Genomic DNA, 14,728 nt, shown 5'->3' with positions numbered 1-14,728 from the left:
GTACCTGATCAAGGTGTCATGGACAACCTGGTTTTCTTCTACAGCAAAATTGTAAGAAAAAAAGGGAGCTTGAGGGAAAACCAATGAATTAAAAAGAGAAATAAAAGATACATTAACTATGGTGCATGAACCATTTCATTCTGATGCAAAAAAAGGAAAAGAAATTTTAAAAATTATAAAATCTGAGACAGAACAAATTTTAAATGTGAAATGTTTAGCCATTGTACATTTTAATGTTTATTTAGATGTTAATATAAAGAATCTATATATCTTTTACGTGAAATAATATTTGACTGATGTCAAAAGTGTTCGGCCTTTAATAATACATACTGAAATATTGATGGGTGAAATAATGGAATGTTTGGGATTTGCTTTTCCACAAGGGGTACGCCTGGTGCGTATGGAGACAGAGACCAGATGAAATGAGATTAGCCTTGAGCTGCAGCTGGAGATGAGAGCTGGTGACCCATTGTGTCTGCTTTAGAAAATGTGAAAAATTCTCCATAATAAAACAACCTGGGAAAGTTTAGCAAGTAGAATTACAGATTGATATAAAATCTAACTGGTGACTTAAAGGTGAGAGTGAGAGATTGTGGCTCAAAGACCAGCCAAGTACTCTCCTAGGCTATTTTGATGGAAATAATGAGTTTATAGAAATAATTTCCATGGAAAATAGGTACCGCTCAGAATGGCTGTTTATTTGTGTGTGTGTGTGTGTGTGTATATACACACACATTTTTTTGTGTGTGTAACAGAGACTGAACCAAGGGGCAATGAGCCACATCCCCAGACTTTTTTTTTTTTTTTTTTGTACTTTATTTAGAGACAGGGTCCCTCAGTTACTCTGGGCCTCACTAAGTTGCTAAGGCTGCCTTTGAACTCTTAAGCCACTGGGATTACAGCCATGTACCACCCACCCAGCCAGAATAGTCTTTTTAAAAGGTTGTGCTTCAAAGGAAGTAATAAATACATTTCATATGTTATGGAATAATTCCAGTTATAATGAATTATAATATCTTTTGCCTTGTTTTACATTAAAATGATATAATTAGAAATGAAAATCTCTTAAGTTACTCCTATGATTTATATTGTTTTTTTGTTTGTTTTTTTTTAAGCCTTGTTTCCAATAAGTACCTAGGGTGTTGAGAAATGTAAAGTGGCCTAATAAGAGAACAAGTCAATACATACCCTTTCCTTTCCTAGGACTCCCTGCATTCCTTGATGGCAACCCTGAGCTCCTCCAACCCCTTCTTCGTGCGTTGTATCAAGCCAAACATGCAGAAGGTAAGATTCATGAGTGCCAGGCTGAGTCTCTTCCTCAAGGACACAGCCTCCTGGGGTGCCTGCTCATAGATTTGGTTTCTCCCAAGTCCTTTCGTTACAAATGGTTGGAAATGAATATGACCTTCTCATAACCTGGCATTAAATGGAAAAACATTTCCTTTGTCCTCTGAGTCTGTTGGTCTGCTTTTGAATGATGACATGAGGCTTTCGGGAAGTCTATTTTAAAAGGAAATATTGTGAAGCCTTCACATTTTTCTTTAGCATTTGGATTGATATTCCTATATCCAGCTCAAAATGCAGTATACCTATTTTGAAAAAGTTCTTGGCGTGACTTTTGGTTGTGGTTGACTTGTTGTTGTTGTTTTGTTTTATTGTCAAACATGATGAAGAAGCTATACTATAAGTAGTAATGCTGAATTTTAAGTTTAGTTAAATTAATTGATTGAAACCAATTTGAAGACATCGTATAAGTTGTTATAACATAAAGGCTCTTCTATTTTTAATGATGTAACTCAATTAGAAACAACCTGAGAGTAAAAAAGGAGGTTATCCTAAATTTAAAAAAAAAAGGGGGGGGGGTATTAGAAACGTGCTGTTGCTAAATCCAAGGCTAAATGGGTACCTTGCCTTAGTTAATTTTGATTAGGCAGACAAGACTCTTAGAAACCTTTCTTGAGAGAGAAAAACACCCTCAAGATAGTCATGTCCAGAGGTTCCTCATATTAAAGAACTGCCATCTTCATGAGGATTAATGTTGCAAGGGGGCAAAATTGCAAAGTATGCAGTCAAGGGGAGAAATAAAGAATGTCCACATGCTTCTGCCCTTTTCAATGCTTTATTCATTCAAATTACTCAATACAATTTCACTCTATAGGTTCTTAATCAAGAAAATGACAATCCTTAGTGCTAGGCACTGCAATAGACATAATCAATTCACAGCAAACAATTCTAGATTAATTAATTCTAAGCACTGTAAAACACACTTAATCATGACAGGCTAATGACAGACATTCCCTCTGCACGCTAAGTTCAAAAGTCTTAAGGTTTTATGTCCAGCAGATGCACACTCACTTAGACCGCGGTGACCAGGTCCGGAACCAAGGCAGGCTTTTCCTGGCATGGAGTGGACAACCGGTTGAGGAGAAGTTGCGGCTCTCACCAGGGTCCAGACGAGGCGGTAGAGTTTGAGAGCAGTGAGGATCATGCAGAAGATCAGGAAATGATGAAAAATGATGGGATGTCAGGTCCTCATCAGGCTCTCCAGCTTGAGAGCATCCTTGTTTCGGTTGGCTGAATCCCTGTTCATCAGCTCTATTATTTATACTAAATTTGGGGGCTTTTGACCCCCTCTTTCAGTCCTTATCAGCTACGACTGGATTTCTCCATGACATCATTTATCCTAGGATCAGAAACATCTAGTCTAGTAGTCTCCTCCCTGATCTTCTCGCCTTTCCCTCTTATCAGGTGAGGACAGCCTGCCAGGGGCTTCACTCTGTTGATCAAAGTGAGGGGAACTAACTTGTTTGAGGCCATACTGGAGGGCTCTGTGGATGTGCCTGTGAAATAGCAGGTTTAAAACTGGAGTTTTTAAAATGGAGTTGCTTAGGCTCAGGCCTAAGGCCATCTTCACATGGATGGGTTACAGGTGGGCATCCAAGGGAGGATGAGAACTCTGACCTGGACTTTCTCCCGTGGATGGGTTACAGGTGGGCATCTCTGTAGTAAACCCCCTCAGTCTGTTGCCTGTGAGGTGAGAGGGCAGGAACCTGGCCAGAGCAGTTTTATATACAAGATATGAAATGACTTAATGTATACCATTTTTGTAGTTTAAAAAAATAACACCTTTCCATTTTTCAAATTTATATTAAAATGTTTTAGGTCAAAGCACAAAAATGGTAATATAACAATACATAAGGATTTTTGGACACAGTGTTGGAAATTAATAGGTAGAACCTGTCTGTGTGTGACACTGTATCACGTACACTGGTTTATGTTCCTGTTGCTTATACTGGGTGATCTTCAGCAGGCATGTGCACAAGGCAGTGTGGTCAGGCTTCATGATTCTAGCATATACCTCAGGTGCCACTTCATCTCTGCCAGTGTTCTTTCCTTGCTTTTCGGTGAGGTAGTAATACCATATTTCATCCTTCAAATGTACAAGTCTTTTTCTCAGTCTAAAGTCTTAGCTGCCAGGTTGCACATTACATTCCCTAGGGAGCCATGGTTTCATGAGATGTTTTTTTCCTTTTTTCCTGTTATGACATATAATCTTGCAGTTTTACAGTCAGATTCAGTGAGACAGGAATATGTCCTGGCAGTGCTGTTTTGAGGATAGAAATTTCAGTTTGAAAACAAACTTGATCCTCAGTGGTTTGGGTTTCATTCTTAGATGGCATAGAATTATTTTTTTTCCTTTAAATTGTAGAAGCTTTTGAAATTAGGCCTGCTTGAAAACACTTCAGCAGTCTAAATGTTGAAGAAATTACTTCTTTTTGATGTTTATTTTTCCACGCTGAGATTCAATTGTACCCAGTTGCTTTGGATTTTGCACTTTTAAAAACGAGCCAACTCAACCTCATGTTCCCATTTATACTGGCTCCTGGCCCTACTATCTCCTGACTTAGAGCACACACTAATTAATAACACACCAAGAGATGGGCTGTAAAAACTGTCTTACTGCCATTTGAAAGGCACCCAGAAAATGAAGGCCCAGGCACAAGAACTGACTTGTCTGAGATGTAGGTGTGATTTATAAGTGTCAAGATGCTAATGAGAATAGGGAAATACTAATTCACATTCATTTGATGCCACTGAAAATATTGTTACTGATATTTATGTTCTATAAAACGTGTCTTGGAGTTTTTTGCCAATTTCTTTAGTCCAAAGATGAATTCTTTTAGAAAATTCCATAGGGAAAATCTTGCCTTCCCTGTGTGCAGCAATGGGGAATGTCCATTTCTGGCTATAGGGCGATGAGTCTCCTCTCACCTCACATCTTCCTGCATTTGGTTCATAGTGGGAGTCTGGGAAGTTGTATTTAACTCTATGTGAATGTAGGTATTTTGTGTACTGTTCAGGAACAAGTGTTACGGGGATTTGGCAGATTCTAGAGGTTTTTATTTTGTTTTGTTTTGTTGAGATTCTGTGGCCAAAAAAGAGAGAAGAAAAACAACTCTAAACTCTGTCCTAAGAGCTGTAGAAAAAGAAGATGGCTACTTTTGTGCTTTTATGAGCAGGTAACATGTGCAGGATTCATACATTGGCCCACCGAGTGGGACCACACGGCCCAAGACCCATAGAACGGGCTGTTCTACTCTGTGGCAAGTGCTTGAACCCCCCCAGTGGGTATTTGGGCCTAAAGAATCTGGGAATCCTTCACGGGGTTTGGTTATTTGGTTTTATTGTTGGGTTTTTGTTTTCTCGGGTTTTTTAATTTAATTTAATTCTATTATATTTTGGGGGAGTGTTTGTTTTGAAAAGCAGTAGAAGGAGGGAGACTGTAACTGAAATGCTGCAACACATGTTAACTCAACCGTTAACAACATGTGGCCTTGTCTTTATAAACAGCCTTTCACTAATCTTGGGCATTGTATCAAGGGCACCCACCGACACTCACTTCTTTGGGAAATCCTCTTGGCGCCAAGTTAGGAAGGGGATTAAAAAATACATCTGCTGACAGGAGGAAGTCTGCAGCCAGTCCTCGGGTTCCAGCACCTCTGGAGGATGAAATCTTCCATCGAGCTTAGAATCTGCTGCTCACAAAGGGCAGACTTCTCCATTAGGTGACTTCTGGTTGCTTTCTTTCAACCTTTACTGTGATTTGCTTAGGTAGTAGTAGAGGCTGCCCCAGAGTGCCCCAACCGACCACAGGTTTCCAGATGAGAGCAAACCTGCTTGGCCTCCTCAGAATCTCTCCCCAAGGGCATCCCTGGTCTATGATCTCTCCCTGCCTGGTATTTTAGCAAATAAGTTCTAGTCAGAAAAGTCTCTCATTAACATTCCTCAGAAAAACCCTGAGGAGATTCAAGACAGAATTAAAGATGGGAACAGACTGATAAGCATCAGGGAGACCTGCCTGTGTGGGAACCAGTTGTCTGCAGTTCCAGGCAGAGTGTGAGGCTGGGGCCACTTGCTGCAGAGTTAGCTGGGGCTGCCTCTGCTCCCTTCTTTCTGTAGGCTAGGCTTGGTGCGACAGGGACTCCAGGAGGAAGCATCCTGGATTCCTTTTAACTTGACATAGCAATATCCTGACAGCTTCCATCAAGTCTCCTCGTGAAAGGGGCTTAGGTCACCTCAGTTTCCCCAGGGCTGGGATCTGGTGGAGGAAGGCATCCAGCAGAGGAGACCTCCTGGAATAAGGCTCTCTTCTGAGGGAAGAGTGAGGCAGAGATGCCCCCAGGGGAGGCTGCTGATCCGCTCCAGAGGAGGGCAGCCAGAGGTCTGACAGGTGAACTATGGTGGTGTTTTCTGGAAAAGGAAACATTGAGAGAAAAGGAGCTGGACCAAGGTCTTGGGACTTCCTGTCTCCTGTCCTGAGATATGAGGACCATAACCCTCTCACAGAGATGACCTCAGTGTCAGTGCCTTTTACCTAACAGAATCCTGCTGACTGATCTTTCATGATGCTTTTTTTTTTTTTTTGAGACAGGGTCTCACTGAGTTGCCCAGGCTGGCTTTGAATTTGTGATCCTCCTGCTTCAGCCTCCTGAGTTGCTGAGATTATATGTGTGCGCCACTGCGCAAGGCATGATGCTACTTTTTTTTTTAATATTTATTTTTCAGTTTTCGGTGGACACAACATCTTTATTTTTTTTTTCATTTTTATGTTGTGCTGAGGATCGAACCCAGCGCCCCGCGCATGCCAGGCGAGCGCATTACCACTTGAGCCACATCCCCAGCCCTGATGCTACTTTTTATGTCACACAAAGTCCTTCATTTTGATGCCTGGACAGCTCATGAGGACATGTGTAAAGTGACAGCCATGCAGATGTGGTGGAAACATGCCCCTTTGTTTCCAGAGTCCTAATAACATGATGAGTGGATTCCATTAATCCAGCCACTGATCCAGGGAATGGCGGGTGCTGCTTACCACTTTTTTTCCGATAGGTTTTTAATATTTTGAAACAAAAACATTTCTTTAAAAAAATCTGATAACATCCTGGCACATTTCTTCCTTTGAATTTCTAGTCCTCTTATTCTTCTGTGTCTTTATCTTCTCTTATTTCTCATTATCCTTAATGAACTTTTTCCCAGTAGCACTTTGGGTTTAGTTTTAGGCCTCTGTCTCTGCATCCTAATCCCATACTGTGAATAAAGTATGCCAAGCTCGTAGGAGACCTGACCAAGCCCCACTCTGTAGGCCTGTCTCATGCTACCTGTCCCCCTGCATAGCTCAGGTGCAGGCTGGCTCAGGTGTGTGCTCTCTATACCTGAGCTGCTCAGAGGGCATGTTGTATGCAGCTGCCCATGGTTTGTGCCAAGCTGTGCCAACAGAAAGGACGTGTGTGCTGTCGTTAATCATTACTACCATAAGTTCTGTTCTAGTTATATATTTTATTTTTGGCATGTTTTTTCCTTGTGATCATCTTCGATTTGTGTAGTCGAAAGTCAGCCTTGGTATATACCAATACAACCACTTTGGGGCAGCATTTTCAATATGTACCAATCTTGCATGTTAATAGGTTACTTCACTGCATCTACCTCCCTCAAGTGACCCCTTCTCAGATAGAATACCTGTAGGGTTCAAGGCCCTCTTAGAACAGCCAAGCACAACATCAGAGGGTTTGTACATAGGCTCTTCTTCATCCAAGACTGGTGCTTTGTCCCAATTCTCTGCGGAACTGGGACGAACTCTATGGAACACATCTTCCTGCTCCAGTAAACAGCCTCCTGAGCCTGTTGGAGGCTGCTGTGCTTTGTAGAGCTTTGTTTGCCTTATTACTGACTGTGTTTGTTTTCACTTGTTTTGTTTCTTACTTTGTGATTATTTTCCAAGGCCTACATTTCCCCTTTACCACCCTCCACCCTCAGCTGCTCCCTGCTCTACCCCGTGAGTACTCCTTTACCTGCAGGACCTGGGTATTTGGTCACCTGTGTTCCATATCAAGGGCTCCTGGGGCTCTACGCCACTCCTGCAAGACAGGGCTCTGGTTCTAGCACATCTTGGTGCATCACAGCCCTGCTGCCTGGGAGGAGAATTGCACAGCACCCAGGTATGGGAGCCCACAAAGATGTGGGATGAAAGTGGAGTACTGGGAAGGTGTGACCTAGGTTTCTCTCACTAAGACTTTTCCCACTTGGTCTTATGTGGCCTCAAGATTTTCTGCCTTCTGACGTGTGAGTATTGACAGCTCCTGCTTAGGGGGACAGCTATGTGTGTTGCAGGAGGCCAAGCTGACTTGCAGCTACTGCGTAGTACTGTAAGAAGCCATTAATTCGTGCTTACATTGCATGTTTATGCTGGTAGATAGACTCAACATTCATATGGCTTCTTCTTCCTCAATTTAAGCTGAATCAACAGGAAAATCTGAAAATATTGTCAGACCCTTTTTCTTTTTAGGTTTTGGGTTGTTGTTTTGTTTTTTTTTTTTTTTTTCTTTTGTTTTTACCCTTGAAGACTGAACCTAGGGGTACTTTACTACTAACCTACATCCCAGCCCTTTTTATTTTAATTTTGGACAGGGTTTCACTAAGTCTCATAGGGCCTTCCTAAATTGCTGAGACTGTCCTTGAACTTTTTTTTTATGGTTCTGGGGATTGAACTCAGGGGCACTCAACCACTGAGCCACATCCCCAGCCCTATTTAGAGACAGGGTCTCACTGAGTTGCGTAAGCCTCACCATTGCTGAGGCTGGCTTTGAATTCGAAATTCTCCTGCCTCGGCCTCCTGGGCTGCTGGGATTACAGGCCTGAGTCACCACGCCCCTCTGGCTAGACCTTGAACTTCTGATCCTCTTGCTTCAGCCTCCCAAGTCTCTGGGATTACCAGTATGCACCAACAAAGCCACCTTGAGTTTAGTTTAGTGCAAACCTCTGGTAGCCTTTTCTTTTTTTCTCATTTAAAATTTTTCTTTTTCTTCTTTTTGGTGGCAGGTATTGAGGATGGAACCCTGGGGTGCTCTACTACTGAGCTTCATCCCCAGTCCTTTTCTATTTTGTTTTAAAACAGGGTATTGTTTAATTGCCCAGGCTGCCCTTGAATTTGCAATCATTCTGCCTCAGCCTTCTGAGTAATGGGATTGTAACCAAAAGCTTGGTCCTCATCCTCAACACCAATCCAATAAGGAAGACAAGGTCTTGAGGAAAAGAAAAAAGAAGGTTTATTTCTCTGCTAGCAAAGGGGACTTCTGTCCCAAAGGCTGTGATTCTGTTTATCCACAGGAATGGAGCTTTTATAAAGGTGATTCAGAGAAAATGAGATCAGAGAGGAGAGATCAGGGAAAAGAAGATCAGGGAGGAGAAGTTTAGGGAAAAGAAGATTGGGGAAGAGAAAATTGGGAAAAAGATAAACACATGTAAGTTTCAAAGCCACAAGGGATGTAGTCAAAGCATCAAATGAACCCCTATTATAGCGCTACCACACCTGGATAAAAATTTCCTATAGTTTTTGGCACTGTTATTGGAATAACATTTTTATTTCAGTTTTTATTAATACAGACAAACATTTACACAAAATTTGAGCATATACCTAGTTCCCATATTACACCTAGCCCCACATATCCAATTTCCTTTCATTAACATCTTGCATTAGTATGGTGTGCTTATTATAAATTGAACCAATATTGCTACATTATTATGAAAGTCCAAAGTCTACTTTAGTGTTTTACTCTCTGTGCTGTTTTGGATTCTCTGAGGTTTGTTTTGTTTTGTTTTTTTGTACTGGGAATTGAACCCAGAGGTGCTTTACCATTGAACCACATCCCTAGCCCTTTTTATTTTTTATTTTGAGGCAGGGTTTCTTTAAGTTGCTTAGGGCCTCCCAAAATTACTGAGGCTGGCCTCAAATTTGCACTCCTCCTGGCTCAACCTCCTGAGCCTCTGGGAGTACCGGCTTTTGCCACTGTGCCCTGTGGTTCTTTGACTTTTGATGAACACATACTGTCAAAATGTGTCAGAATACCAAGCGTTCATAATCTGTGCATCATCAGTAAACATTCTTTTCAAGTAAAATTTTACAGGAATAGGGTAATTCCTGATTGTCTGGCTGAAGGCTGAAGCATTGACAATGAGGTTTCTGTTGCACGTGATAAATTGTGCATAATATTTTTTTATATAGAAGAGACTCGAGGAAGTATGCAGGCATCAGCTAGGGAGCCGGGAGTTTCTAAAGTTATCCCAGTTGTCAGCTCCTGTGACTTTCAGCCTTTTGAGATGGTTCTGCTTTCTCTACATTCTTGTGGAGGAGGGGAATTCTACTGGCATTCAAAAACCATGAATAGTTCTTGCCTTTTCTCCGATTACCTCTAATGTCCGGATTGGCTTTCCCCATCGCCAGCAACTGGAGCACCCATTGCCAGCATCTTCTTTTTTTTGACTTTTGAGAACATCTTATACAAACCTGTAAAAAGGCGGCTTTACCTTTTGAGGAAATTTTAGTAATGGAAGCGTTAAAGCAACCATTCTTCTCCCCAAACAAAACAATCCCAGTAAACCCCTCAGTGGTCACTTTCGTCCTGTTTACCAAGTTGTCATGGCAACTATTCAGCCTTACTCTCTAAAGACCAGGATAAATAGCCATAAATGAAACTCAGCTCAAGTGAAGAGTGTTGTTCTCAGGGTGGATTTTCCAAGATCACAACCAAATTGATTGATTTTGCCCTGGGGCAGTTTAAAAAAAAAAAAAAAAAAAGATCATCTTTCAAAAATCAAGATTCTTTGGGCTTTTAAATGTATTTGCACACAGTATGTATGAGATAGCTTGCTCCTGTAGATAGAAATATCTAAAGCAAATATCATTACGCCAGCCTGGCCAGGCTGTACTTCCTTTGAGTAGAATCAGGAATGAATTAAGCAGGCGCAGCCCAAGGCACCACATAAAAGGCTGGGAACACCATCTAGCTGAAGAAAGCCCGTTTTTGTGTCTGTCAGCTTAGATGCTCGCAGCCCAGACTGCTAAAGATGCAGCCATTTACACTGCACAAAAACTGAAAGGGGAGAAAGAAAACCCAAGGTAGGGTTGTTCCTCTTATTTGCTTTGCTTAAAAGTTTCATGTACTTTGCAATGGTTGTGCTGGTGTAAAACTCTGCAGAGGTTAAATAGGAAAGGAGTGGATTTTGCCATTTCTCCGAGCACCAGAAGTGTTTAGTTTCTAAACAAATGGGTAAGTACTGATTTTGATTGTTTGTACAAGTTTGAACTACTAATTCTTTCTTTAAAAAGAAATATGAAGGACGTAATCCAATTATCAGATAAGTCATTGGTAATGTGATATATTTTTGACAGACTCCTTTTATTAGAAAAAACATTTTAAATTGGAAGGTGGACAGTAGTGGGAGCTTCTTTTGTTTGAATTTACTTGAAAGTATTTCTCTGTAAAAAAAAAAAAACTTACACACTAATTATATAACTTTTCTTTTCCTTGCTGGAGCTTTAGAAATCTTTAAAGAAATCTGCACAAGAATAATCAGTCTCTTTTTGAACTGCATTATAAACTGGTTTACACAAGTGTGGAAATATGAGAAGTTGTAGGAGTTCAATGGTCATCTGTTGAATATTGTGTGCTTGTTTCACACCCATAAACACATGTGGGAATTTTGCAATCAGCCTGGAGAAACCTGATGAGGCACATTTTGGATTCTCTTATTCCCCAAAGCGAGATCTCCAAAGAAAGGACTAAATCGAGTGCCTGAAATGCTAATCTTTGCCTACACCCTGACTGCAAGAATGGGTGTTCAGTTGATGTCCAGTTCAGTTGATGTCCAGTGTTGAGTTGCTAAATGCACCCTTGAAGGGAGTGACTGTTTTCAATGTGAGGGTGGTCTTTCATAGTAAATTGAGTTACTTAAATAAAATGAATAATAATGCACTGACTGCTACCGGGCTAAATCTACTTTAATTGAAACAGATAAAACATCTAGAAGTAAGTGGAAACCCAAATATTAGCATGTGAGAGTAATTAATTTGACATAAATGTATTACCCTCTTAAAGAAAAAATAGCCTATGAGTCAGCTACGGGAAAATACCACACATTTCTAACCCTCTCAATACATGAAAATTGGTTTTCTCACACACTTGGTTAAGTTTAAATATTGTGGATAGACAGTCCCTAGCCACTTTTTGTATGTGTGTATGGTGTGCTGGGGATCCAAACCCAGAACCTTCTGCATGGAAGTGCTCTACCCCTTAGCTACATCCCAGCCCACACTGCACTCTCCCAGTGAACACCATGGAATGTTAAAGGGTGTATGGGGAAGGTGATGCGATTAGACCCCGATCTGCCCTCCTTGCTTCCCACTGGGAGGTACCAAGTGCTAAACAGAATACCCATCTTCTGCTGTGTCCCCCACAGGGGTACACATGGCCCTCCTTACTGCAGCCCTCTGGCCCTGACTTCCTGAATGTCCTCCAATGAGAACAGGAGTCCCACGGGTAACTTTCAGCCGCTCCTTGCAGGCAGGATTGTTATCCTCTAGAGTGAGAAGCCCCACGTTAACATTTTCATGGGCAACTTCCTGTGTGTGTGGATTCACTTGAGGTCTGATCTGGACTCCCACTGGTCGGTCACCAGCTGTGGGAAGGACTGCTGACACTTGGAGCAGCTTCCCCTCTCCTCCTGCTCACACAGGCTCCCCCACACACCCTCATCTGGTGGCTCCAGAGTGAAGGGGTTATTTTGAGGATGGAGACCAGGGGTGGGTTCCAGGTCCAGGTTCTAGTGTCTAAAGCTCCCCCTGGGATTTCTCTCAGCCTCATAGCAGGTCCTCGTAGCCTGCCCTCAACATTTCACCGTGTTCTTGCTTTGGGTACAGTTTCTTATTCTCTTCTCAGGCCAGCTCCTTGCCTTATGCTAAAATATATACTACAAAGAATAGAAACAATAAGAAAAACACCCTAATAATTGCCATTTTTTGTCTCCACCTGTCCCCCAACATGATGGCAATACTTATTGCTTATAAATATTTGGAAAATATGCAAAATGTTTTTTTAAGATTACATTTTGTTGAATAGGAACTCTTTTAAGGATCATAATCTACCTTAATTTTGTATGTTGTTATTATTTTTAATTGTCATCCTGAGAATTAAACCCAAGACCTTGTACAGGATTAACAAACGTGTTCTACCACTGAACTCCATTCTTGAGCCTATTTTATGACAGAATCTCACTGACTTTCCAGGCTGGCCCTAAACTTGTGATTCTCCTGCCTAAACCTCCCAAATATCTGAGGCCACTGAGCCCTGCCAACCTACTTTTTTTTTTTTTTTTTCCGTTAAGATATTTTATTGCTCTTTTAGCAAAGGAGAAACATGGGGGAAGTTCTGTGTCATTCTGTTATTCTGCCAGTCGGGGAACAGAGAGTTTTTAAAGAGATGATTCAAAGGCTACATTCCGGCTAGGGCATGTGGCTCAGTGGTTAAGTGCCCCTGGATTCAATCTCCAGTACAAAAGAAAGAAAAAGAGACTACATTCCAGGTGTTCTCTCTCCAGAGTTGTAATTAACTTGTTAATTTGAGAGATAGTCATTTTCTTAGATATTCTGGTGCATCGTGGAGGTCTGAATTACTTCATTCCAGTGGTGGACTGTGCCCAAGTACATACCTCTGCCTGGGATGAGGAAGAAAGGTAATCCTGTCCTCCACTGGCCCAGGTTAGGGAAGGGAGAGGTTAGGGAGGGAAGGGAAAATGGAAGAGAAAGAAACATGTCCTTTTAAAAATAAGTGGCAATGGCAGAGCAGAAAGGGCTCTATTCAAAACAAAGTGGACCACTATTGCAAAGAGAACCAAAGCAAACCCTTACAATTGAAAAACACAATAAGTGAAAGAAAAAAGAACCTTACTGTCAGATTCCACAACAGAATGAACACGAGAGGAGGGAGCCAGTTCACTCAAAAAGATCCATAGAAATTAATCTGAATAATAGAAAAAGAATTTAAGAAAATGAACAGAGCCTGGGACAGTGGTGGGGCTAATATTTGTGTCCTTGGAGTCCCAGGAGAGGAGTATAAGGCTGAAAAGATATTTGGTGAAATAATAGCTGAAAACATACTAACTCTAGTTGAAGACACAAACTTGCAGATTTGAGAAGCAGAGAAAATCCTATCCAGAAGAAAAAGAGAAATTAACTCCAAAATATGGTTACTTTGTAGTCAAATTGTGAAAACCAAAGAAGAAAAGACAGAAACTTTTTAAAGTAACACAAATGTGTTACCTGTGGAAGAATACTAGTTCCAAAGGCTGGATTTCTCATCAGAAACCATGGAGGGTACAACACTAAAGGAGGGGAGAAGGGAGAAAGTGCCAAAAGAACTGTCAGTTCAGATTTGTTTCTGTTGGTAAACAGCATATCATGAACCATTCCTATGCTTTTTTTTTTTTTTTCCTGAGTATAGAATTCTGTCAGTGAATGTGCTTTAAAGTCAAATTTCTACTATTGGTTTTTTTTTCTTTGTTGTTGTAAACAATCCTATATTAAGTGCCTCAGTACTATTTTCTTAAATTCTTGAAAGTTTATTTACTAAATCAGAGCACATATGCATATGCACATAGCCAAAATACCCTTCATTAACACCAAAAAAAAAAAAAAAAAGGAAAAAATTTTTGCAATGTGTATAACAAAGGACATACAGCCTGAATATATAATGAGCCCTTACAAACCACTAAGAAAAGGACAATGTTTTAACAGGGAAATTAGTAAAACACATAAACAAGAAATTTACAAAAGGTTAAATATAAATGAAAAATAACCTAACATCCTCCTGCCCCCCATACTAGGGATTTAAGTACTGAGCTACATCCCCAGCCCTCTTTCTTTCTTTCTTTCTTTCTTTCTTTGGTGATAAGGTCTTGATAAGTTGCTGAAGCTGGCCTTGTATTTGCAGTCTTCCTGCCTCAGCCTCCCAAGTAGCTGGGATTACAGGTGTTTGCCACCATGCCCAACCTGACATTATTAGTGGTATAATAAGAAAGCACACAAGTTGAAATATGGAGATAACTTTGGCAGTGTGATTATTGAATGATATTGTTGGTTTTGTATTGCTTTATTTTTAATTTTTATTCATTTATTTATATGTAGTGCTGAGAATCAGTCCCAGTGCCTCACAAGTGCTAGGCAAATGCTCTACCACTAAGCAGCAAACCCAGTCCTTTATTTATTTATTTTGATTTTGGTACTAGGAATTGAACCCAGGGGCACTTTGCCACTGAGCTATGTCCCCAGTTCATTTTGTTTTCTATTCTGAGACAGGATCTTGCTAAAAATTTTAGGACCTCACTCAGTTGCTGAGGC

General features: G+C 40.9%; 1 protein-coding gene across 1 annotated transcript in view; it reads left to right on the top strand.

Annotated features, from left to right (window-relative positions):
* The window catches only part of Myo10 (myosin X), a 207,028-nt gene that overhangs the window by 132,147 nt on the left and 60,153 nt on the right, over positions 1 to 14,728 (top strand). Inside the window, exon 19 of the mRNA XM_027954392.2 lies at positions 1,204 to 1,284. Coding sequence (XP_027810193.2) covers positions 1,204 to 1,284 — 81 coding nt within the window. The remainder of the gene's footprint in view (positions 1 to 1,203; positions 1,285 to 14,728) is intronic.

Source organism: Marmota flaviventris, chromosome 5 (assembly GCF_047511675.1).
Source record: "Marmota flaviventris isolate mMarFla1 chromosome 5, mMarFla1.hap1, whole genome shotgun sequence".
NCBI classification, from domain to species: Eukaryota; Metazoa; Chordata; class Mammalia; order Rodentia; family Sciuridae; genus Marmota; species Marmota flaviventris.
Note: the sequence above shows the minus strand (reverse complement) of the source record. Positions and strands in the feature narration are given on the sequence as shown.